Below are 24,795 nucleotides of genomic sequence, written 5' to 3' on the forward strand. Positions count from 1 at the left end.
TTAGAAATTCCACTACAGAGGAATCTTCATCAGAATATTCTCTTCCTGCATCTGATTTATTCATGAGGGCGAACAAAGCAATCAGATGAGGAAATCTCCCAAGTGGTAAGTTCATGTGTGTTTTGTGCACCACATAGTGTTGGGAAGTGCTTTGGCTTCATCCATTCCCAGACAGCTGATTACTCTTGGGTGCTGGCACCAGTTTGTATCAGAAACTCCCACCTTCAGGGTATGTATATCTATTCACATCTGTGTCCTCTGCCACCACATGTTGGTCTTCAAAGCCTTTCGCCTGCACTGCAACCCCACTCTCTGGGAGAGTCTTTGCAATTTAAATCGCTCATATTCCACTCTGATTGCACAAACATGTACTCAACACATGGGCACACCAACAGACACCTGGTGTTCTGCTAGGGTATCATTACGGTAGCACCAGTTTGTACACGTCCTGCCTGGATTAAAAAAAAAAAAAAAAAGAAGCAGGGCACTTTGTGTGACTTAATCAGGCTGGCTCTGCCTCACAGATTTACTGCAGCTCTGAGTCACTACATGCTCTTTGTAAGTGTGAAAGAGTTAGTCCAGACGTGCAGAGGAGGTTTTTTATTTTTTTTGTGTGTGAGGAGTTTTCTGGCACACTCACACTGGTCAGCAGTGCTGGAACAGTCCTGCTGTGACTGCAGGGCTAAGCTATACCTAAAGCTCTTAATTTATTGTGATCCCCAGTGTGTGTGTATGTGGCTTCAGTTGAACGCGTGCTCACAAAATAATGGCATGTCAACAGCACTCACAACGGCAGACAGTCAGCTCCCTTTTGTTTTCTAATCCAAAAAAAAGAAAAAGAGAATTTGATCCTTCAGGGAAATTTATTTCCTGTCAGCTTGATATCATATTTAATCATATGTTTATTTTGCCATCCACCTGTTTATTTTCTCTTTGATTCTGAATAGCAAGTATATGCGCAATTGATTTTTTTTCCCCCACTACTGAAAATATCATTCCTGGGCCAGACATGACAAGAAAGATGGAAATAAGAAGCTACTACATGAAATTATCTATTGATTTTTTTGGCTGTATTTGTAATAGTTATGTACCAGAGTTACAGTGTCTTCTGGTAAATTCCTCCAGTAAGTTTAAATGCTGTGGGGGTTGCTGAGGCAGAACACTCTTCTAGGTCATATCAGTAGCCAGTAGATTAGACTTGCTAAATTTCAGGGCCATGGAAATGAAAACAAACAAGCAGGATCTGGTTACAGTGGCTGTTTCCTCACAGCCACTCCCCCCTCCTCCCCAATTCTGTCTCTCCACTAGCCACTTTATGAATGTTTGCATAGCGAGATGGGCATTAAGTGGGCAAAGCTTCTTTTAGAGGTCAGACTTGCAGATGCGACACTTGAATGCCCCCTCACAGACAGGTCCTCTCTGCTTGGGCAGGGTTTGATTAATGCCTGTGAAGTGGATCTTTTTTAGGTGAAATTTTCAATCTCTTAGTCCATATGCTTTATAGATGGGCATCTGGCATGAAAAGCCCATTTCCTGTTCCCTCCTCACAGCCTTCTGGGACACTGTCTGAATCCTGAGACTCGTGACTACAGTGCTTGACTTGTCTTTGCAGGTGGAGCATAACAAGGGAGGCAAATGCAAACAGCATGTCTTGTCTGTTGCAGTGCCAAATGCATTATGCCATTGATGATTTTATGTTATTTATTTTGCTGTGAACTTGCATCCCCATCAGGGGCAGTGTGAGAATAATAGCGTATATTTCTCAGAAGGCTTATTGATAAAGCAGAGTCCTTATTGACCATGCAGACACTGTCTACTCGTCATTACACGCTCTTATGCCACTTTTATGGTCTGTAATAATCTATTGACAGGAATTCTAAATGACATGTGGCAAATGGCATGTGAAAATGCAGCTAGACCTCCACCTAGTGGCAATTCAATCACACACCCCCACACCAAGAATACATGACACATTTGTGGTAATGTTTAAGCCTTTCATGTGTCTTGTGGACCTTTTTTTAGGAGGGGAAGAAGAAATTCGATAAGGAAACAGAGAAATATTACTCCACACTCGAGAGGCACCTCAACTTGTCATCCAAAAAGAAGGAGGCGTATCTGCAGGAGGTAAGACCAAAACAAATTTTCTCCTCCCCAACAGGTCTTTGAATAAAGCTCTTTTATGGTTGGCTGAGTCTCCCCTAAAAATAAAGCTATTGTTTGTGCGCCGGTCTTTGCTCATTACCTCTCTAAGCACACACGGTCTCCAGGTGGTGAGGTAAACATTAACTCTCTGACCACACTGTGCTCTCCCAGATTGACCCCTGTCTTTGTTATGGCACTAACCCTGGTTTTGTTTGTTCATTCTCAGGCTGACACACAGATTGATAAGGAGAGGCAGCTCTTTTATGATGCGTCCCTTGAGTATGTTTTCAAAATACAAGAAGTGCAAGAAAAGAAGAAATTTGAGTTTGTTGAGCCGGTAAGAAAAGTATCAGCTTTACATTTTTCAGTGCTCAGCTGGTGTTGAAGTCTTATTGAAGATGCAGTAATTGCTCTGCCTTTTTCGCTATATATGCAGTATTCATTCAGAAGATAAGTTTAAGTGGCATATAGTCCAAATTACATCAAGTATTTGTACTTAATGTTGATGGAAGTGGCTTTTTAAATGTCTGTTATCTTCTCCCTAAGTTAAGACAAGCACAATTATACATCTCTCTCAGGTATATATATCTGCGCTTGTATATTCCACACACTTGTCATCTTCATCACAAATTGTCTGGAATATAGTCGATGCATTTGGGGAATCTAGTAGGTAACATTAAATAAAGTGGTTGTTGTCAAACAAAACAAGACAAAGTGCAGGTGCAAATCAAAGCCTCTATAAAAGCTCCTGCCCTATAGATATGCAGAGTCTATTTTAACATGTTTAGTTATTAGGAAACATTATGTTCCCTTGGTGTTAAATGTCTGGGAACGTGAGATGGGAGCAAATAGGTTGTTTTAAAAGCCCCCACTCCCATTTATTTACATCCACTGGCAGCTCAGCCAGGTCCCAGGCCAGAAATGTAAATCTCCAGGCCCAGGTAGTACTGGGAAAAAATGACAAGGCTCAGCCTTGCCTGTGATGAATCTGGGCACAGATAAGATGGCTCATCCTTGAACATTTGATATACCAAGCCTCATCCTAGAAATCAAATCAGCGGTTGTGTCTGAGGATTTGACTGAGAGCAGCCCTATGTTTGCAGGATCCTCTGCGCCAGAGATGGGATCAGTTTTTTTCCTCCAGCAATACTGACAGTGCTTTTTCCTCAATGGTCAAGGATGTTTCTGTGTTATACAGAAAATAAGATCAATATCTGTCAGCAGCAGAGAAGCACAACTCTCTGAAATGTTCCTTTTTGACTTCATCTTTAATTCAGTATTCACTTCATTGATATGAAAATCATTTTTTAATTAATATTAATTTCAGTTAATTAGTTTTTTACTGACAGTGCAATATGTATATTATAAGAACAGTTTACCCCAAAAGTGTGAATATCTCTGTGGTATGTTTGCCAGCACACAATTAACACTAATTATATACTTCTAGATGACAGTGTTATAATTAAATGGTAGAAGAATAAAAATCACTGCAGACTGGATGTACCATGTTTTATAGGTACAAAATGATAATTGTGTGATTATAATAGTGGTTATTGTGTCTTGTGTTCAAAATGGACATTTCATGTTGCAGTGTATACCTTTTAAAAATGTGCTGTGATTGTGTGAATTGGTAGTAAAGCTCTATATTGTTTATTAATTCAGTAAATCACCCTTAAATATTGTTCCTCTCCAGCTCCTGGCCTTTCTTCAGGGTTTGTTTACTTTCTACCATGAAGGATATGAGCTGGCTCACGAGTTTGAGCCGTACAAACAGCAGCTCCAGTTCAACCTACAGAACGTAAGTCTCCACACCTCAGGGTAGCACACACAAAGGCAACCAGCCACGTAATCAGATTCTGCAGCTTATCATACCCCGATATAACAAGCACAGTTTTCACAAATGGATAGCTGTGTGATTAAATCAGAATCTTTGCTGCACGGAGGATCGATATTTTCAGTGTTGTGTTGCAGGCAGTTACTGTTGGCCATTTAATGTTACTGTGTCAAAAATAGTCCCCCCCCCACCCCAAATCACTATGACCTCACCACTTGTAGCCTGAGGTCCCAAATTTCACTCTGACCCAAAATGCCAGCGCCACTGCCCTGACAATTTCTACCCAGTAACCCTCTCTCCATGTCTTCAGATGCAAAGAGCTCTAACAGGAGCTGGAGAAGGTGAGGCTGTCTCAGCTTCTCTCTCCTAGGTGATATGAAACAGCCTCATGCTGTACTTTTTGACTCCAAAAAAAAGGATTTCTTGAAGCATCAACAATTGAGTTTCTGTCCTAATGCGGGATCATATCAAGTGCATTTTTCCAATATAAATGTAATATGTTTGAATACAATGCCGTTTCTGTATCTCCAAGTGGTTCTCTAATGTGTCACTCTTTTTCTCAGGTGTTTTTTTTTTTTTTTTTAAGATGAGAACTCACATGAAAAAAAATGCCAGTACACAACTTCATCTGTCATCTGTTAATGCAATAACAACACAATCCTAAATTTTCCACACAGACACGAAACAACTTTGTGAGCACCAAGCAGGAAGTGGAGAAGCTGATGAAGAGGATAAGGTCTGCAGATCAGGACTATAAACCCCCAGGCCAGTGGACGATGGAAGGCTTCCTGTACGTCCAGGAGAAACGTGAGTCTTTCAAGCTGGGCTCCCCGCCAGCCAGGCCCTCTCACACTCTCCCCCCGCGCCTCACTTATAAGTGCATGGTTTTACATCCATCACCATAAACATGTCTTGAGTTCTCCCAGGCCTCTGTAGAACAGATCCTCTGACACAGAGCACATAATTCATCCTGTTTACAGATTCACTTTGATGTGCTCTCTGACAAGGGGGGGGGGGTTGAATACCACAAAGTAGATTTTTATCAGCAGTGATAAACAACTTTTGATTTATCACTGTTTAATTGCAAATTGATTTTCAGAAGTCTCTCCAGAAGCCTGCAATTCAGAGAAAAATATTTTGGCTTTCTGTCCTAGGTCCCCTGGGATGCACTTGGACTCGTCACTACTGCACATACGAGAAAGGCAGCAAGACCTTTACCATGAGCAACACTGAAAACAAGTCAGCCGGGAAACAGGTACCTCAGCTTAATTTAGCTTGGTTCAGTTTAGTTAAGAGTAGTTGCACATACAAATGATACAAGCTGAGTTAAAGACTGCGAAAGTTTAATCTGTGTGGGTTAAACAAAGAACGGCGTTGAGGATTCTAAGAGTGTGTCACCCCAGAGGGAATAAAGAGAAAAAAAGTCAGGATGACAGAACTGCAAATTGGGCACAGAAAACAAAAGACTTGTTAACTGAAGGCGGACAAAAATGGTTCAAAGATAACAAAATCTACAAATAACAAGAAAGGGGAACTCAAGGAATGAAAATAACCCTTTAACAGCGAATGTCAACTGAACAGATTCAGTTCATTTACAAGTATTTATGCTAACAAATGAGAGGAAACTTCATGCAGATCAGATGATCAAGTTATAAATATTTAATTCCTTGTGTAGCAGATCAACCCATTGCCACTAATCTAGGTTTTTGCACGGACTAATTAAATGATCATATTACTGCTTTTAGACTTGTATCAGCATTTGCAAGTTTGGTTTTTTTTTGAGAGTTAGAGATGAAGCCATACCTTTTTTACATCTTCATGTATGGTGTTTTCATTTTAGAACGGTCTTGTCCTGAACCAGCCAGAGATGTTCAAACTCAAGTCCTGCATTCGGAGGAAGACAGACTCCATCGACAAGCGTTTCTGCTTTGATATCGAAGTGGTGGAGAGGTCTGTGACTGTCTGCATCATCTACATGTTCCCAAAATGTCTTCTCACTTAACGTGGACTGAAAACATAAACAAAACGTGGTATTTAATGCTATTTAACCACAACACGTTGATTTGTTTCCCATCCCCATTTGTTCGAGTTAGGACTAGTGAAGAGTGTAGTTGAAGAAAACAATTGACAAAAACATGACAAATGACTCAGTTTCTACAAGACAGTGCTATGATTTGTTCCATTCGATCTTGATACCCACTCCTGGAAAAAGTATAATAGTTACCATGGCAATGCTTAGTCTATCAAAGCAAAAGCCTCAACGTGTAAACAATGGTAAAATTGTGAAAAGACACACAGTGGTTAAACAGAAGGGGTTTTTTTTTTGTTGTTTTTTTTTTTTTGTTTTAAACTAACATATTTTAGGCTTGATGAAGTGCATGTGGGATGTCTTGTTCTCGTGCATTTTGTGTTCTACTGAACCCAACCGATTCTGGCACTTAACCCAGATTATCATGGGAATACACAGTGTTTCAACATCCAAGAGCTGTTCAGGTCTGATTAACATCTTCAAAGACTCCAGTGTTTACCAGTGTTACATGTTTTCAGCTCTGTTTGTGTCCTGCATGTTCCTCTCTCCACCAAGCTCTTGTTTGTTGTATGTCTGCAACGTCGATATTTACCCTATTTTTGAACCAATTCCGTCTTTTCTCTGTGTTCATGTCGATGTAGAAATGACATCTATCGTGGAACTCTTTTCAGACCACTTCAGTTTTTCTGTAAAGTCCGGTATGTGAACTGACCAGTGCTGCCCTTCCAGTGCAGTTGCATGTGCTGCATGTGTTCTGCTAATCGTATCATTCACTCAATCTCAAATCCAAACCTTCTAATGAAATACTGTTGCCTTCTTACCACTTCACAAAATCAGACAGCGCTTAGTCAATATGGGCTAAAGGATACAGACATATTGTTAAATAATTTCTACTACTCTGCAGTTACTCAAATGATTTATTGATTTATGAGAATCGATTGATCATGTTGCCTCTCTCTCAGAGGTCTGAAATCTTGGGAAGATTCACAACTGATTTGTATTTAATGTTTTACTGGGTAGAAGGATCAGGGATTGGCCAAAGATCAAACACCTCATTTGCGAAAGCTCGTTATGGTGATATGTACCTCAGAATACAGGCTTAGCTCATCACTGTGCGTTATTGTTGCACTGCACCAGCAGGGCCGGCGCTGCTCACCCTCGGTGAGTGTTGCTGAGCATTGGACAATAACTGCAGTTTATTTGCAGGACAACTCATTTATCATAAACGGTGATGCCCCAAGGTGCTTGTTTCAACCACAAGGACAATGTGGGCCAAAGCTCCACGCAGCTTCAAGCTCATCCATTCATCCTCATTATAATAAACATGCTCTTACACCTATAGCCCAGCCAGAAACAGGCCAACCCTCTCAGAAGCTAATTTGTTCAGGGTTTGTTCACCCAAATTACTAAAAGCTTATTTAGTCATGCAAATAGCTTTAATTTATTTGCCTAAATTTTTTGAGATATCCATCTCTGAAAGGTCTGCCTCCTCCCCAATGAACCGTATTTCATTAGAGGTACTCAAAGCAATGAAAAATGTTATTCAGAAAATCAACAGCAGCGTCTCTTGCACAAAAGAGCGTCCCTGATACCCTGGATGATCCGCTGATCTGTCAACTGTTTTCATAGGAACTTCAGTGGAAAATACTTTCAGTGAAAGGTGTTAAAAGGTTGTTGTAGGGGTTAGAGTAATGTCCCATTACATCTCTGTCCGGAACTAGATGTTGCTTTTGAATTTTTTTAATGCTTTTGTTATTGTGAGCAACATAAATAGAGTTCTTTAGACATCCACTGTATTGGGGTGATGGCCTTAATATCTGAGATAGATATCTGAAAACCTGGTCAAATAAATCCAAAACTCTGCAAGGCAAAATGAGCTTACATTAAAAAAAACAGGTGTTTTTTTGTAATTTGGTTGAAACGACACATTAATTGTAACACATGCAACCTGACATGGCTCCATGCTAGTACTAACTATCACTACTGGGTGGGGTTAAGTTTGTTTTGTTTTTTTAATTTCCAGCATCATCAGACAGTGTTGTATCATCATGTTACTGCTAACTGAAGCAATGCTACATATTAAGTGCTGATAATGCTTAGACCAGTTTCAAGCTATGTGGCACATAGTGAGGTGAGATGTGACTCACAAGTGTTGCCGTGCTATAGAACACAGAGGAGATAAAGGTACATGCATGTTGGGTGCAAAAGGATTAATCACTCTAATACTAAGCACATGTAGCTTTTAATTGGGTGTGGAATGTGAAGCGCCGAGCCAACCGAGGGCACGATTTTGATGTCAAGCATTTGCACACAGGCTATTTTAGTCGCACTAGTCCTTTTATAGTGGTCTCAGCTAGCGTAAACATGGTCTGTCCGGGGCCCCCAAGGCAATGAGATCAGACTGAGACCAGCTTTTCTCTGAAATCTTTCCAGGCATGGCGTTATGACACTGCAGGCACTGTCAGAGTCCAACAGAAGACTGTGGCTGGAGGCCATGGATGGCAAAGAACCGGTGAGGAGCTCTGCCTTTTTGTCTTTGAAATATTCATTTTGTGCTGGCTCCTGTTTGGCCAGGATGATTTTGGTTGTTTGTTTAACAAGATAACAATACCAAAGCTGATTTATTTGTCACTGGCACCCTCTTCTGGTGGCTTCAGTTTAGATCCTCTTCCTAAGAAACCATGACCTCACCATCCTCTTGTGCTAATAATAGAACAGTCCAGGAGCACTGGGAATAAAGCCATTGTGACATAATTCTCCTCTTTCTGAAATTTTGTTCAGTTTTGAAACAAAGGGTTAATAATGACTTTTGTAACCTCTCTCTAGATTTACAACCTGCCAGCCATATTAAGCAAAAAGGAAGAGAGTAAGTGTCTTTTTTACTTATTTATTTATTTATTTTTCCAAACCTGTTTTATTGGGATAAAATCCTCAACACACATATCAAACACATTTACAATACCTTGTTACCTATGGCGATGTCTGTTCATTAACACAATTACTTGACATGCACCCACTCAGCTGACATGGCAGAGCCTTCCAGCACAGGGGTTGTATCTTATTAGTCAGAGCACAAGCATGGGGAGAGCTTATTATTCCTGCATGATGCATGGTTAACCCAGTCAGTAACTGACGTGTCAATCCTACTCTTCTGTTGTATTACAGCGTTTCTTAATGAGGCGGGATTTAACTTTGTAAGGAAATGCATTGACCTGGTGGAGATGAGAGGTGAGGCATTTAAATCTCTCAGCTTTCATCTGTCAAACGACTTGATTACGGCCTGGCTGTGATGATGAATAACAATGTGCTTCATACATTAGTGGACTTGACAACACATCCATTGTGTTGCCATATGTTTTAATTGAAGAGAGAATCTTTGTTCCTTCTTTCATTTCCTTTATCACCATCCTGCAGGCATAAACACAATGGGGCTGTACAGAATTGGAGGGGTCAACTCCAAAGTGCAGAGGCTAATGAGCACAGTCTTTTGTAAGTAGCCCTGATATCAGAAAACAACGTACATACACCCACTCACAGCTTTGTAGTATAGACAGTCCAAATGGGTCATGTGTTCGAAGGGACAGGAGCCAAAATTAAAAGTATCATCAGTGTTTGTCAAGCTTGAGTATTGGATACTTTCTTTGCACTGTGTATATTTAATGACATTCTCAGCAAAACAGATGATTCTGTCTCATTTTCCCAATGCCTGACTGATCATTTTTATAGCTTTTAAATCTGTAGTGAATGGACAGCTCATTTTTGTGCCTTCATCTCAGGTTGAATGTACAACTGCAGCTTAAGCTTTAGCGAGCGAACGTACTGTGACCCTGTAGAGTGAAGAAAGAGGTCCTCCTTGTGGTGTGACAGAGTAACAGCCATCTGTCATTACCTTATTAGATAACCCAAGGTAATCCTGCTTCATACACGTGAACAGGAAACGTCTGAATTATTTATTAAAGTCTCTAAAACTCGATCTCCACCTCTGTGAGACGCCACACATGTGCTCTTACGTGCACTTACACTCTTCACTCTCTCCACACAAGAAGACAGTCAGTATTTTTAATGCTCATTTAAGCAGCTTAGTAGGTCGTGTCAGGTTGTATTGGTTTCTTCAGCCAGTTTACAGCTTAATCCTTGTGGTGATATAAACATAAAATGTGTTTCCAATAGCATCCAAGGCATCTGTGGATATGGACCTGGATCCAGAGACGTGGGACAACAAAACTATCACCAGCGGTCTGAAGAATTACCTCAGGTCAGCTCGCCCCACAAGCTGTGCTGTCCTTAGCTGCCAGGAATCATCATTACCTCCATAATGTCTCTTTGAAACCTCCCCGGCGTTAGTCATGCATTCAGCGCTGCCACTGACTCACAAAGGAAGGTGGCTGCATTCAAAAGACCCATGTCACTCAGGAAATAAATGATAACTGTTATTTTTATTCACCAGGTGTCTCTCTGAGCCTCTAATGACCTTCAAGCTCCACAAAGATTTTATCATGGCTGTCAGTAAGTTATGAAAAGTATAATATTGTTGATATTTTACCAGCTGCTCTGTTTATTTTCATTATCATACATGTAAGAGAGATTATTAAGTTGGCACATCACTAATGAAGCAGGCACATCTGTTTACTGTAGAAAATGTTGTTTTTAATCAAGGATGTCTATGGGTAAATTGTGTTTGTGCCAGAAGTTTGGTGCATTTGAATCTGAAAATGCTTTGATCACGTTGAATTTGTCTGACATATTGTTCATTAGTATACAACCTTTTAAAGAGGAACAGACTTTGAACTGAACTACATTTCAAATTTAGTCATTTAAAGTGAGATAGCCTTGTGGGAACTGCATCCAGGCGCTGACAGTGGGAAAATCAAACGAGCAAAGATTGAACCAATTAAACTGTTTCCATTTTGCACAATGGCAACATGCCATGTGCATCACTTTGCTCCCGTGTCATGTCAAACTGGTTTCAATTGGTTTAATCTGCCCTCATTTGCTTCTCTCTGCACCTCTGGATATAGTGCCTCAACTTTAATCTGAAAAATGTGATGTGTTTTTTTTCCCCACAACAATTTGAAGTAGAATCTTTCTATTTATGCACATGTTCAATTTGATATAATCTCATGTTAAAGGTCAGACCATTCCCATGATAGTGTATTTAGTTACAGAATATTCGGCTCAGTGATCACAGTCGCTGTAACATTTTAAACAGAGCTAAAATACTCCCACTTTAAAAGTCACCTTGACATTTTTTTGTGTTAGTATATCACCATCCTGATGATCCTATTTTATATCTATTTGCCTTTTCTCAGAGTCAGATGACCAGAACTACAGGGTGTGTGCTGTCCATGCCTTGGTTCACAAGCTGCCTGAGAGGAACAAGCAAATGCTGGAGCTGCTAATAAAACACCTTGTCACGTACGTGTTTCTGCAGTGAATCAGTTATAGCCTTGAAAAAGCGCAGACATATGAGAGACGATAAAAGGACTGTACAGATACAGTATATCTGGTAAAGAAAAAAAACTGTCACCACATGGTAAAGAGAGTTTGTGTTGTGGGTGTATCAGTGTCTTCACTTAGCAGTATGTAATGCCCGTGTCCTCTACCTGCAGCGTTTCCACACAAAGCCAGCACAACCTGATGACAGTGTCCAACCTGGGTGTCATCTTTGGGCCCACCCTGATGCGGTCACAAGAGGAGACTGTGGCCGCCATGATGAACATCAAGTTCCAGAATATTGTGGTGGAAATACTTATTGAGAACTTCAACAAGGTACACACACACATACACACACACACACACACACACACACACACCTATGTTATATGCCTTTGTTGGCACATATTACTCTCTTGATAATATCAAATAACAGTGAAATACTGCGCCACTGATTTAAGACCAGGTTTTTGTTGGTCAGTCGTGCAGTCACTTTCTGCAAGACAGCAATGCACCAACAATGTGCCTGACCACACCTCATTTTAAGACCAACATGCTCATGGCTGCACAGATGGGCGCAAGTGTATTTGCTATTTAAACAACATGGGCGCTAAACAGGAAAACAACAACCGTGTTGGTCTGAAACTAGCAAAGACACATTGCACGTTGCACTTTGCACTGCTTTGTGCCAGCTGTAAGATAGGGCCCATTGTATTACACCTTGCAGCAGGTTTAATACAACCTCAGATGCAAAGAGATAGCCACCTCAGTGTAAAATGTTTCGCTAAATCTCTGATGTTTGACAGAATTCTTGAGTGTCATGATACAGATTGTCAATTCCTCCAACCCTGGGGATACTTGGTATCGAAAGTTTTAAAATGTACTACAACTACCAAAAAACGGTTGAAATACAACCTTTATTGAACATATACAGATTGTGTAGTTGTGAGTGATCAGTGTTCCTGCCTGGAACTCCAGATCTTCCACCAGCCTCCGGATCCCAATGTGCCCCTGCCGCAACCTCAGAGCCGCCCTGGCTCTCGCAGGAGCAGAGCCATCTGTCTGTCCACGGGGCCCAGGAAGCCCCGCAGCCTCTACACCCCAACACTGTGCCTGGCTGATGCAGAAAGTGAGTACCAAAGCATGATTATCACCACAGGTCATCACACCATTGTTTACGAAAATCTGTCGGTGGCCTTTAATATTTCTCAGATATCTGCACAATTATTGAAAGATTCACATCATCTTATCAGATTTTTTTTTAAATATTTTTAAATCAAAAGCTGAATTAATATTCTCTCTTCAGAAAAAGAATAAAGAAACCACAATCACTTCCTCACTCAGCAGATTTTAATGGGGGCTTTGTATGCCTCTTCTCTGGTCCCTGCATAGGTGACACTTTGAGCAGCAGTCCAAGCAGCACCCCCATGGGCAGCATGGAGTCTCTGTCCTCTCACTCCTCTGAGCAGAATACCTCCTCCAAAACAGCCTCCTCCGCTCAGGTCAAGAAGAAGTCACTCCTGGACCTCCGCCGAACGCCATCCCAGCTCTCAAATGGCCCCAGGAGCGCTGTTTGTGTCAGCAGCCCTGAGTCGAGCTCCAGGGAGGATGCAGGCCGTACAGATGGAGAGTCAGAGGATGCTCTCAGCCTGTCCTCAGTCAGCACAGCACCTAGGCTGTCTCCTGCACCCAAAAAAGCCCCGCACACCCGCACTGACCTCAGACCAGCACTGCTGAATCGGTCCGCTGCTCCCTCCCTGAAATCATTGCATCTATCTGAGGGTAGGATAATCAATCAGGGGGTGCCTGTCATTAGTCAAATGATTTTGTTTCCCTAGCAGTAATGAAGTGGAAAGTAACATCATGAAAGTGTCATGTCCAGGACTAAATTCATAAACTGGATAGTTTTATTGTCATAACTTATCCCTCCAGGACAGCATAATGTTAACAGCTGTGTTAAAATATTATTAGTATGGCTCATTTCCTGAGTTACTTGGTGCATTTTGAGGGGATCAGACTTCAGTATTTTTATTTCATTTACCAGTAAACAGAATTTATTATATGTATCTCTCCCTGAAGGCCACAGGAGCTGCTCTGGATCTGTCCAAAGTCTTACAACACTGGAGCCCAAAGAGAGTTTAAAGCTGACTGAGCACCCGGACCTGCCACCAAAACAAGTGATCCGCCGCAGGAAGGACAACTCAGTCAGCAATGGCTACCAAAGACCTGGCTCAGTGTAATGATTTTCAAAAGGCTAATCATTTTTCTAATCATAAATTATTGCTTCTAATACTAATGATGATATTCATTGCAGTGTGATACCATCTATGGAATCTTATCTTGTGGACATATTATTCATTATTTCTCATCTAAAACCCTGTGGCAAAACAATTAGCTGAATAATCAATCAGCCAACCGGCAGAAAATAAACAACATTTCTGGTAATGGATTGATAGTAGTTATCTATCAAGCAAAAATACCAAATAATCACTGGTTGATTTTTGGATGGAAAAAACAAGTGATTTAAAGTTCTTACCTTGACTCTCGGAAAATGTAATGAGCATTTTTTTCACTATTGTGTGTAGCATTACACAGAAACACGCATATACATGTATGTGTGTGTATGTGTGTATGTGTGTGTGTGTGTGTGTGTGTGTGTGTCTTCCTCCCTCCCTCTGTCTCTCCCCTCTGAGTCGTCAGCCTCCTCCTTTGTCTGTTTATGAGCACTGAGCATTGAGAGGTCTCTAAGATCACATAAGTATGTGTTAGGAGATTTATGTCTTCTTCTGTGGTGGGAGAGCCAGCTTTAATTACACTCTGCTCTGGGGTTGATGTGACCCAGCAGCAGTCTGCACTCATTCTCCTGGGACAAATAGATTGTTCGACTTGTCATGTCTGACAAGGCAGTCACATGGTATCTCAAGTAGTGTCTTTGTATAGCATCCCCCCAGCTTGCCCAAGGCTCTGTTGTCCCCTTGACTCTGAGGTTGTTGTGCACAGGGTCAAGAGCAGCCTCATTATATAGTTTAACTCAGTTTAGCTCCGTGCTGAAGCTTACCCCGCCCGGAGGAAGGAAACCTCCAGCATTGTATCGTTACGCCTTTCACCTCGTTCTCAACAATGAGGAATGCTGGCGAGGCCGAGAGAAAGTGGACAGACTTGTTTTGGTCAGAAAAGGTCAGATAGACTTGAATTTCTTTCTGAGGCAGCACTGCTGAGTTTATTCAGCAGGCGTTGTCAATAGATTGTGACCCAGGGACCACCTTTCTGACTAATAAGAAACCTCAGCAACTGCTTCGCAGTGTGAAGAAGAATGTTTTTTCTGACATAGTAGACGGACCCTTTAGACACTAACTTTTATTTACAAAAAGGCTTTTGCATTAACAAAACTTTTTTCAGATGCTGGTTAGTAAATGAATATCTTTAGACATAAAATCTGCACATTAGGCATGCACGTGACATTAGGGTCGCATTCCAACATTGGCCAAGCACAGATTACCAAGGTAGACCGGATGGGCAGTATTTTCATCCTGACAGTCACCTTGGCTGTTCTACACCTTGGCTGTTCTACATTTGATAAATTTGCATTCATGTGATTATTCACAAACACTAATTAATACATGGAAATGTCATTAGAAAATAAAATAAAACTACATTATTGAATGCTTTGGGTGGGACCGCCTGCAATGCCTACACCGACCAGCAGGAGGCTGCTGACCACCAGTTGAAAACCCCTGATGTAAGCAATGATAAATCAAACTAGATGACACTAGTATTTACTTACTCTAATCAACTGATCTCTGGACACATTTTTCTTTGGATGACATCATTTTCCAAACATTTTGTTACTCAGCTGTTTTGTTTTTTTTTTTGACACCATCAAGTGATGTGAACTCCATTGTTTTTCTTATTATTGCAGGGTTGCTGCCAGAGCTCTGCTTTTTGAAAATGCCTCTTCCCAACAGTCTGTTCCAGTCGGAAGGTGCGGTAAAAACATGACACCACCTTCAACAGTTTGGCCCAATTAATCCCACTCTCACCTCATCCCGGCTGCCGTGACATTGTCTGTCTGTGTTGTCTTTTCAGAGATGCCAAGGCGATGTATTCCTGCGAGGCAGAGCACAGCCACGAGCTCAGCTTCCCCCAGGGGGCACACTTCTCTAATGGTGAGCAGAGCCAGAACAGGGCAAACAGTATAAGCTTTAGCTGACAGTTACTTTGCTGCAGCAGTGCTCACAACAGCACAGGTCTCCTTGCTTAGGCTGATTGGAAGTTTAAACAGCGTACACACACAGTCTGTTGTGTACTAGCACCACACAGCAAGCACTTGGCTGATTCCCAGTGTTATGTGCAGGCATAAAATAATTTTGCTCTTAGTGTGACACTCCCATATGCATTGCTAAAGACCAAACAGTCCCAGGATTTTTTATTGCCTCTTGCTTTTTCCATGAAGATATGACTTGGCCCAGAACCAGTGCAGGCAGGTCACTGTAACCTAGTGATGGAAGGAACCAGTGCCTGTTCCCTGTTAACACAGCCAGCAGAGCCAGCAGCCAAACACAAAAACGTCAACAAACGCTCCCTACCATTTACCAGCAGGCAGAGCACTTTTATTGCTTTAACAGTCATTAACAGGCCATTTTTCTCTCCACATCCTCATTCAGCATATCTCTGCTGGATTGTTTTTGGTGATAATTATTACAGCTGTTTCTCACATCTTTTGTTGTTTTTATGGTTTCTACTGTATGTTTTTGATCAAGCAAAGTAATCCCACTTTCAAGCCTCTTAAAATGTTCTGTAGGGACTGAATTTAAAGAGCAGTCTGACCCCAAGTCTTCACCAATCTGCTAAAAAATGTTTACAGCTGCCTAATAGCATTTTATTTCTTTATTTATATATTTGCTTCTGGGAAATACACGCTCAGTGATTCATATCAGGTTACAGTAATTGTTCTCTCTCTCTCTCTCCTGTAGTCTACCCCTCTGTTGAACCAGGCTGGCTCCAAGCAACGTACGAGGGGAAGACAGGTCTAATCCCTGAGAATTATGTCGTCTTCTTCTGACAGGTGGTAAACATTGCATCGTTTTCATGGTATCCATGGAAAAAAAAATACAAGATGTTTGCAATGATCGTTGATATGTTTCTATTATTGCTGGTAATCAACGTTTCTGCATTTTATGCATTCCTAACAGATATGAAGTTTGGCAGTAGCTGCTTTTAACAGTGCTAGAAGTTCAAAGTCCAGGAATGTACCTCCTTTTCTGTAATGACTTCATTGTGAAATGCTGGGGAATCTGCAGAGATTCAGATGTAAATATATTACCCATCGACTGCACTGGTGTTTTTAGTCCCAGTATTTGCTGACAGTATCAAAAAAAACAATCAGATCCCATTTCACAAGTTTTATTCTCAGAAATATCTTTTCACTTCCCGTTATAGCAACAAAACACTTTCATCAAGTTGTCAATGGAAATCTGTAGTTTCATAAACATTTTGTATTAACTGTAACTGAACAAACTGTGATTTAAAGTAAAGATACTAAACTAATCTATTAGGAAAAAAAGCATAATGGGTTTGCACCTTAACTTTCATGTTTATGGCCTGTGATCATTGTTCAACCACTGAACCTGCTCACTGCTGCAGTGCACTTTCTGGTTAGCTACACAGTACAGTACTGTACATTAATGCTCATATGTTCTTCTGTAGTTGCTAATCAAAAATATTTACTTCTTGTAACTGTTTATTACTATAAATGATCACATTTGATATATGCCATATGTAAAAATGTGTTTTTTATACTGCCATGAATGCTATGTTCATGAGGTGGAACCTTCACCATTAATGCCTGTTGTGGTACTGTACTCACTGGTACACTGGTGTACTAGTAATGACAACTAGACATTTAGCAGATCAGTATGTTGAAGATGCCGTTTAATATTTAATTTTATATTACTGTCACAACATTTCCAAAGTACATAATTAACTAAAAAGTGCTACTAATTCAGAAAAAAAGTTAAAAGAAAAAAAAATAATCGCGATCTTTTCGTTCTTCAGTTATTACAAACTGAAGAATTAGTCCAAAGTAAGACTTTCTCTGGTGGCCAAAAATGTATTTGGGAAGTTATTTGAGATCTCACGCTTGCCAAGATCAGGATGTTCTTTTCCATTTACATCTTTAAGAATGCGAAGTGGCCTTGAACAGTGATGGTGAAATAATACTCCCTTACAGTCTGAATTTGGAGGGGCATATCAGGGAAATGACATCCACATCCTGAATATGTAACATTTGACATCCTTCTGTTTTTTTATATGGCGAGCTTGCTTCCTTGCAATCACCTACGGTGTCTTGACGTTCATAAACATGTCTATAAATAAACAAAGTGATTTATTAGACCTGTGGTCCAAATCCTTTGTCGCAGTTAGTGAGTATAACTCATCTTCACTGCAGCTCTAAATTCAACATGTAAAACAGGCTGAATAGTGATTAAGTTCTCTACACATTTTAACTGTTGGAAGGTAAAATCCATTTGTCTCCATGTGTCCCTACTTTAAGACATGGTTGTGTTTTCCACTGAGAAAGTCTAAGATTAGACTGATAATGTTGTCATCTTCTAGTAAGACATAGGTCCTTCCCTAATCCAGTTTGTTTGGTTTGTAAAAATATGTTTTTATTACCTTCGTCATAACAGTTTTACATCCCATTTGTCCTGTTTGAGAATTTGGTGTCAAGTAAGATAATCGGACAAAGGAGATGTGATTAGTTGTACACATCTGAATGCTGTTCCAATTTTTTTTAAAGGATTTCTTAACCTTGTGAAATACATGGAAATCTTGTGCTTTTTTTCCTTTTTTTATGAACTACTGCAATCACTTGAATTAAATTTGTCACATGCATCCTATTAGCATTTCTCAGTGTGTGTATTTTGATGCAAAAACAACATATTTAAGGCATTGTGCAGTTCTGGCAGAGATGTGCACTGACAGAATTCTTTGTAATGTACTTAAGCCTTTTTTTAAATTTATTTATTTATTTTTTTATGCACACGTTTTAAAGATAGTTATCTGGCCAGTCTCTCCTCCCTGAAATAAGTGCATTAAGTCTCTGTTGTGAACCCTAAAAGCATTTCATTAGTTTAATTTAAGCAGCAGGTTTCAGTGTCTCCTGCAATTTTCCTTTATGAAGAATACAATTTTGGTGAGAAACACTAAATACTTAAATTTTATGTTTGATTTTTTTTGTCTTTTTTTACAGCTTCAGTACAAAAATATCAGTATCTCTAAGGGTTCTCAAAACCTACTGTATATCAGCTAGTAAGTACCATCTGTACACAAGTTGTAAGATGGGAAAGGGTGACTACACGAGAATTATACAGAGGAGCTTTAATAAATGATGCCTCTGACTTCATATTATATTCGAGATAGTTCTCTGCTAAAAACCATATTTTAAGGAACATTTTCATTCTAGGTCACCTCACAAAGAGCATTAGAGGCAGTTTGGCAGACTACAGATGACCGACTACATTTGTAATTGTGAATAATCCAGTCGTAAGATGTCTCTGTGGAGTCGTGATGTCTGAGCCGGCAACATCACTTGGTGTGGAATAAGAGGGGCCTCACCATGCCTGCCAGGACCTTGGGAAGCTGGGAGGCAATGACCTCTGACATCATCTCTGGAAACTCCACTTTCATGGCGTCTGCCTGGATGAAGGTGCTCAGACAGAACAGGTTGACCTTCTTCACTATCTGTCAGAAAAAGAGACACGTTTACCTTGGTGCTCGGTAAAGTAGAAGTTAGATTTAATGCTGTTGCACTCATCTCTACGAGTTGAGCCTACATCATGCATGGCGTCCATCAGTTTGGTGAGGTGGTAGAATCGCTGAGAGCTGGCCACCATGCCCTTCTCCCTCATGTGGATGGCCTTGGTCAGCTCCCGGATGTAGTTTTGTCTCATCTCTTCAAACGCTGCCTGACTTTTGAGTCCCTCAAGAGGCACTAAGAGCAGATAGGACACTTAAACAATAATTTCTCCCAACATGATGTACTATAACATGTAGGAAAACAATTATTCTGTCAAACAAACACCAGGGAAATGTAACAGAAGTGCTGGTCAACAATGGTTGTTTTGGAAGTAACATGCTGCTATTAAAAACAATGTTTTTCAGTCTGTAAAACTAGAGCTTGATAGCAGCTGCTACATAACTCTTGTCAAGGTCCAAAACTCCCCTTTATTGTGTGGCTCTACAGTAGATGCTCTTCACAGCATCACTATTTGCAACACTGTATACTGAATGCTTTTACTTCAAACAAGGTCACCATAAGGAAAAACATGAGTTATCTCGAGTCTAAGTCAGGAAGTCCTCTGTCTGTTACCTGTGTTGAGTAGTATTATGGCTTTCATGCAGAGAAACTCCTCGCGGGTGACTTGAAGATTTGCAAACTCCTGCGGAATAAACTGTATTGCCAGGCAGAGGTCGTAAATTGGAGATCTCCTCATTTGCTCCCTGACGGACAAGAACAAAAATGGCCAATGTGTCTGAACAATCTGGAGCCTCTTTTTCATTCACAATTATTCCTGTTTGAATAAATGCATCAGTGTCAGGTCTACATCTCTTTACTATAAATCACTGTCAAGCAAAAGCCAACTTAAATCGCCTGCATGAGGACGGTTACTTACTGACTAAGCACCAGATCAGGTGCGAAGTATAAATATTCACTGGTGACATTCTGAAAGGAGCGCCACCCAAGCGAGAACACCATGAGGTTCATCCATGAGTACTGGATCAGGGTCATCTGATCAGTGATATGAAGATTACGAAACCCTTAGAAAGAAAATGAAATTTTGTGTTGAGTGCATTTAGTTTGCCAGCTTCTCAGTCCGTTGTGTTTTGTTTTTTCATAGCAGATACAACCTGCATAATAACACCCATACACCAGTATACCATCATACCTGGTTGTGCAGCACATTGGTTTTCCAGTAATATTTTGACTTAGCTTGCAGCTCTCCTTTTCCTGTGACGGTCAAATTATTTTAAATTACTAGGAACCACTTCTCTAATATCTACACTAATATTCATGGCATTACAAAGCCTTCTATCTAAATCTGTGTTTAAGCCTGAGACTTTCTGAGAGGCCTGTGAGTGGATCCCCATGGCGACAACAGGTGACCCTGAGCTGAGAGAGCTGTTACCTGGCAGGGACTTGGACCACTTGACAATCCACAGCAGCTGTTTCTCACACAGCCTATTGAGACTGGTGAGCAGAAGATGGGGAGCATCGGGCTGGGAGTTGTCATAACCGGAGTACATGACCTCTGGTTCGATGTTTTCCAGGATATTGATGATCTGTTGGGTGAGTTGCACCTCACGGATGCCTGGTATGCAAGACATGGAGGTCAAGGCCTGGCCGTCACTGGACATGGCCAAATGGGACTGGAACATCAGGGACGGGGCCAAACCCAAGGCTTTTAAGGCCCCAAAACGCTTCAACTTCCTGCCTGTGACATGAATACAAGGCCTGGTTAGATTTTAAAGAAGAAGAGTACAATTTGTGCCCATAACTCATCACAGAGATTCAGTGTTGCCAAGTACATTCAAAGGTTGAGTGGTAAAGTTGTTCAAATATGCATTTGAAAAAGGTGTCCAATACCTCTGTGTGCAAAAAGGCTCCTGTTTAATTTTAATTGTCTTTTTGATCTAAGCAGCTTGAACATTCTCTTTGACGCCAGTCGTCATTTCAGAGTGTGACTTGTTGCTACATAACCAATCCGTTTCATTTCTGCCATAGGGGTGCATTAGCTCTGAGCAAAGACAAATACAACCAAATGCTACCTCCGAGCATCATTCCCGCTTGATAGCACTTTCGGAGGCGACATGCAGGGCAGTTCTTCCTCCGGATTTTGTCCACAATGCAGTCATTTCGCCCAGCGCAGAGATAGCTATGATGGCCTGTTGAGTGAAAGGGTACAGAAAGTGCACACAATTTTAACAGTGTTTGATTTTCAAATATGAAGGGAGGAAGAGAGGCATATAATGAGAAAAAAACCCGTTGAAGGGCTCTTGACTATTAGCATGGCTACTCCTCTCCACACTGTAGCAGCACTCTGAGGAGAGATCTAAAGAAGAAAATTAGATAGAGGCAAGGCTGTGAGGACAGAGTGACATGGCCATGGTGAGACATAGTGGCTCTTATATATCTCACATTGCAAGATAACAAGAAAAACAAGTCCAAGATGAAGAACATGGTGAACACCGGTCAGTGTGATACTGTTGCTAATGACCTTTAATAACTACCATAGAAGGTCATTCAAATTTGGAGTGGAAACTCCCTTTCAATATACCACAGCCTTCACTGTGGACATGTGATAGCTGATAGTAGACTTTAATATTCTGCTACAACCTCTAATCCCTCCTTCAATGTCTTTTTTTTTTTTTTCATCTTTTGCTTTATCTGTCTGGAACAATGCCCACTGATCAACAAAGAAACCAACAACAGTGGGATGACACACTCAACAACATAACAGAGGCAACAGAAAAAGATACACTGTTCCAGTGTAGACTGAGGCAGAGAGATGAAAAACTAAGGAGGAGGACTTCTAAAAACAGTCATGCATGTTTGATCTGTTTTCAGGGCATCTTGAAACATAATAAAAACATGAAAACAATACTGAAACTGTCTGCTGTAGCTGATGACTTCAGTTGTTCTTTTTACAACAGTCCTAATACAGTATGTGCTGGATGTCAAAGTGTGTATGAAAACAAGAAAAAAAGAAAACCTAAATGTGTGCTTGGCGCTCCACCTTTCAGGAAGCAGGTAAAAGGTTTTCTTTGCTCACCTTCAACTGCTCTTTTAAAAAAGACTTTACAGCTCCCACAGGTTAAGACTCCATAGTGGCAACCAGATGCCTCATCACCACAGATCACACACAGTCTCTGAGGAGGCATACTGAAGAAAAAGGGAAGAAAACACACATTACACATATAATCAACTCGTCTCATAACGTTTCCATTAGAAACAGACAGTCGAGATATAGAGAAGTGAATGGAGGTGGCTGCTTATCAAACAGGTTGGTGAAAGTTTGTAGAAATTACCCGGGGAATGCAGAGAAAGGTGAAGGGTTCCTCTGAGACAAGGCCTGGTTCTGGACCCCATCATAGCCGCTGTGTGTGAACGGGTCCTCGGTTATCCCTGTAGGCTGGCACCAGTACTGGGGCTCAGCCGGGGACGTCTGCATCTGCCACCGGGGAACCTCGCTCTTGCACATCATCTGGTGCGAAGCTGCGTGCGCGTTGCCGGGCAAACCACACCTGGAGTCAGTCCTCACTTGGCCCAGCTGCTCTGGCTGGTTCAGGTCGATCAGAAAGTTTGGAGATCCCTCCAGCCCGAGTCTAGGACCCGTCGTGGCTGACCTGAAGCTTGTCGACTCCCCGTCACTAAGCCCCAGCTGCTGCTTCCTGTCGGTGTCACAGCAGGTGTCAAGAGCAAATATCTCCGATGATGGATCAAAGTTGGGACGCGGGGTGTCCATAATCACAGAAGGCTCCTTTTCGTCTTTGATGAACTTACAAGCTCCGGTGGCCGAGGAGAGTCTTACATTTGCGCCTGACAAACTTTCGGACGTAGCCACATTCGTCCTCTGAACTTTTACAAAATCCTCCCACGGCACACTGTCACACTTCAGATACTCACTGTTACGGTCACAAAAGTGTTTTTGAGTGAGTGAACCATCGAGTATATTGCAGTCTTTGAAAACTGCGCCGTCGCCGCTTGAATTTAGACCTTGGATCAGTGCGCCGGCGTCTCCAAAATTACACACGGAGGAGGACATGCAAGTTAGAGACTGCGACTCGTTGGATAATTTAGTATTACTGTTCCCAGCTTCAATCAAGTCACTTACTCTTGTATCGCTCGAATCAACGATCGGAGTACTGATGGTGCTCATCCTTCCGTTCATTTTCTTTTCCATTTTCTGAACCGCGAAGCGCACAGCAGAGACTGGAGTGCGCCCGGGGGCTGGACGATGTGTGATAATCTGTGGCTCAGAGACCTTCCTGTAATCCTCCTCCCTGTCGAGAGGGCTGTGACTGCGCCTTTCTTTCACATAAGCCTCTGCTCCATTAAATTCAACAGCTGATCAGAAAGGAAAACCATACAACTATTAGCCTGTGTGTTGATGACGAAGGCTTAAAGTGCGCAATCATGAGCTCTTTCAGAAAATAAACTTGGCATTTTCAAGTAAATAAGTATATTTCCTTGTTCGGTTGGGTGTCATGTTTCAAAGTTGAATGGATGTACTTTTCCTTTTCCACAGATTTCCAGTGGCTTTCTTCATTCAGACCAAATATCCAACCCTTCAAATGGTGCCAGAGGAAGTACCAATGCAGAGCCCCTCTAGAGAAATGTATGGCGTTACACTATCTTTACAGCAGACCTACAATAAGATAGCCAGCCAATGAGGAGACTCAACAGTGGATCTCCTCAATGTCAAGGGCCACTAGTCTCCACCCTACTGTGGTGACATTTTTGTGAGAAAATGTTGGACACTAGGATCTTTTACAAACTAAAATGCTAATACTAAGTTAATGAATATCTCAAAAGTCATTCATCTGTAATTCCCCTGCTGAGTTTAACTGGAGGTCAATATGTTGTGAGAGAGTTGTGAGAGAGCACAAAATCTATTGAATCTAATTTAACATTTCATTTAGCACTTTGAGACGCCCTCCAGTCTAAATTGCAGTGAGCATGGAGTATGGTTAATGGAGTATTATGTGAGATCTGGAGAAGATCCCTCTAAATGTTTTCATTTCATTTTCAGATCTTTTCCACTTTTGCAAATTTGATGTATTTCAAGTTGCTTCAAACATTATGTTTTTGATGTATATTTGTCAAATGTACATGAAAAGCCTTTGATAAAGTGAAGAATATCTATCGATGCATGGTGCCCTCCCCTCTACATTTCTTAAGGACACTGTGTCAGAACATCATCCTCAGCCCCTTTTGCACTCATCTAATTTACTAGTTTCTGTTGTCCTGGATAGATAGCAGGGCATTTTACTATTCAAGTTAATCAGTCGAGTACGGATGTTACTAATGCATATAGTTATGATGCACACACAGGCCTTGGCCCTATCTCCTGCGTCATGTGCTTGACGTTATCAGAGGGGATTCTCCTGCCTTGGCCCACATAATTCTTGGATAACAGTTTCACATTCATATCTAAATGATTTGTTCTTCAAATGCTGTAATGGCCTGGCTTTCAGACGAGACTTTAATCTGTAAATGTGACGCTCATAGCTCATGGTGACCACCGAGAGCTTTCAATTTTTGTGTAACCCCATCCTCTGGTGCTTTTTTAATCAA

The 24,795-nt window shown here is 41.2% G+C and overlaps 2 protein-coding genes across 6 annotated transcripts in view; one reads left to right on the plus strand and one right to left on the minus strand.

The window, feature by feature from the left end:
• Positions 1-18,340, plus strand: part of LOC139632475 (rho GTPase-activating protein 42) — a 58,771-nt gene extending 40,431 nt beyond the window's left edge. The window contains exons 5-26 of one of the 5 annotated variants that reach the window (XM_071497424.1): positions 2,023-2,124; positions 2,369-2,479; positions 3,836-3,940; positions 4,654-4,783; positions 5,131-5,231; positions 5,817-5,926; positions 6,647-6,703; positions 8,439-8,517; positions 8,832-8,871; positions 9,171-9,233; positions 9,420-9,494; positions 10,176-10,260; positions 10,453-10,511; positions 11,315-11,420; positions 11,615-11,774; positions 12,417-12,567; positions 12,819-13,220; positions 13,518-13,674; positions 15,358-15,420; positions 15,525-15,604; positions 16,412-16,503; positions 16,631-18,340. In XM_071497424.1, coding sequence (XP_071353525.1) covers positions 2,023-2,124; positions 2,369-2,479; positions 3,836-3,940; positions 4,654-4,783; positions 5,131-5,231; positions 5,817-5,926; positions 6,647-6,703; positions 8,439-8,517; positions 8,832-8,871; positions 9,171-9,233; positions 9,420-9,494; positions 10,176-10,260; positions 10,453-10,511; positions 11,315-11,420; positions 11,615-11,774; positions 12,417-12,567; positions 12,819-13,220; positions 13,518-13,674; positions 15,358-15,420; positions 15,525-15,604; positions 16,412-16,500 — 2,325 coding nt within the window. In that variant the 3' untranslated portion in view covers positions 16,501-16,503; positions 16,631-18,340. Of the gene's footprint in view, positions 1-2,022; positions 2,125-2,368; positions 2,480-3,835; positions 3,941-4,653; positions 4,784-5,130; positions 5,232-5,816; positions 5,927-6,646; positions 6,704-8,438; positions 8,518-8,831; positions 8,872-9,170; positions 9,234-9,419; positions 9,495-10,175; positions 10,261-10,452; positions 10,512-11,314; positions 11,421-11,614; positions 11,775-12,416; positions 12,568-12,818; positions 13,221-13,517; positions 13,675-15,357; positions 15,421-15,524; positions 15,605-16,411 lie in introns of all 5 variants that reach the window. The other 4 variants (XM_071497425.1, XM_071497422.1, XM_071497427.1 and 1 more) reach the window with 4 other exon arrangements.
• pgr (progesterone receptor) lies at positions 18,200-23,869 on the minus strand. The gene is made up of 8 exons (XM_071497430.1): positions 22,527-23,869; positions 22,271-22,380; positions 21,267-21,383; positions 20,627-20,932; positions 20,114-20,258; positions 19,810-19,940; positions 19,274-19,431; positions 18,200-19,181 (listed from the first exon to the last, which is right to left on the minus strand). The coding sequence occupies exons 1-8, from the start codon at positions 23,399-23,401 to the stop codon at positions 19,026-19,028; spliced, it is 1,998 nt and encodes a 665-aa protein (XP_071353531.1). The 5' UTR covers positions 23,402-23,869; the 3' UTR covers positions 18,200-19,025.
• Between the last annotated feature and the right edge of the window lie 926 nt (positions 23,870-24,795).

This window comes from Trachinotus anak, unplaced genomic scaffold (assembly GCF_046630095.1).
Source record: "Trachinotus anak isolate AG129_WGS33_773 ecotype Australia unplaced genomic scaffold, CSIRO_AGI_Tana_v1 ptg000014l, whole genome shotgun sequence".
In the NCBI taxonomy this organism is placed as follows: Eukaryota; Metazoa; Chordata; class Actinopteri; order Carangiformes; family Carangidae; genus Trachinotus; species Trachinotus anak.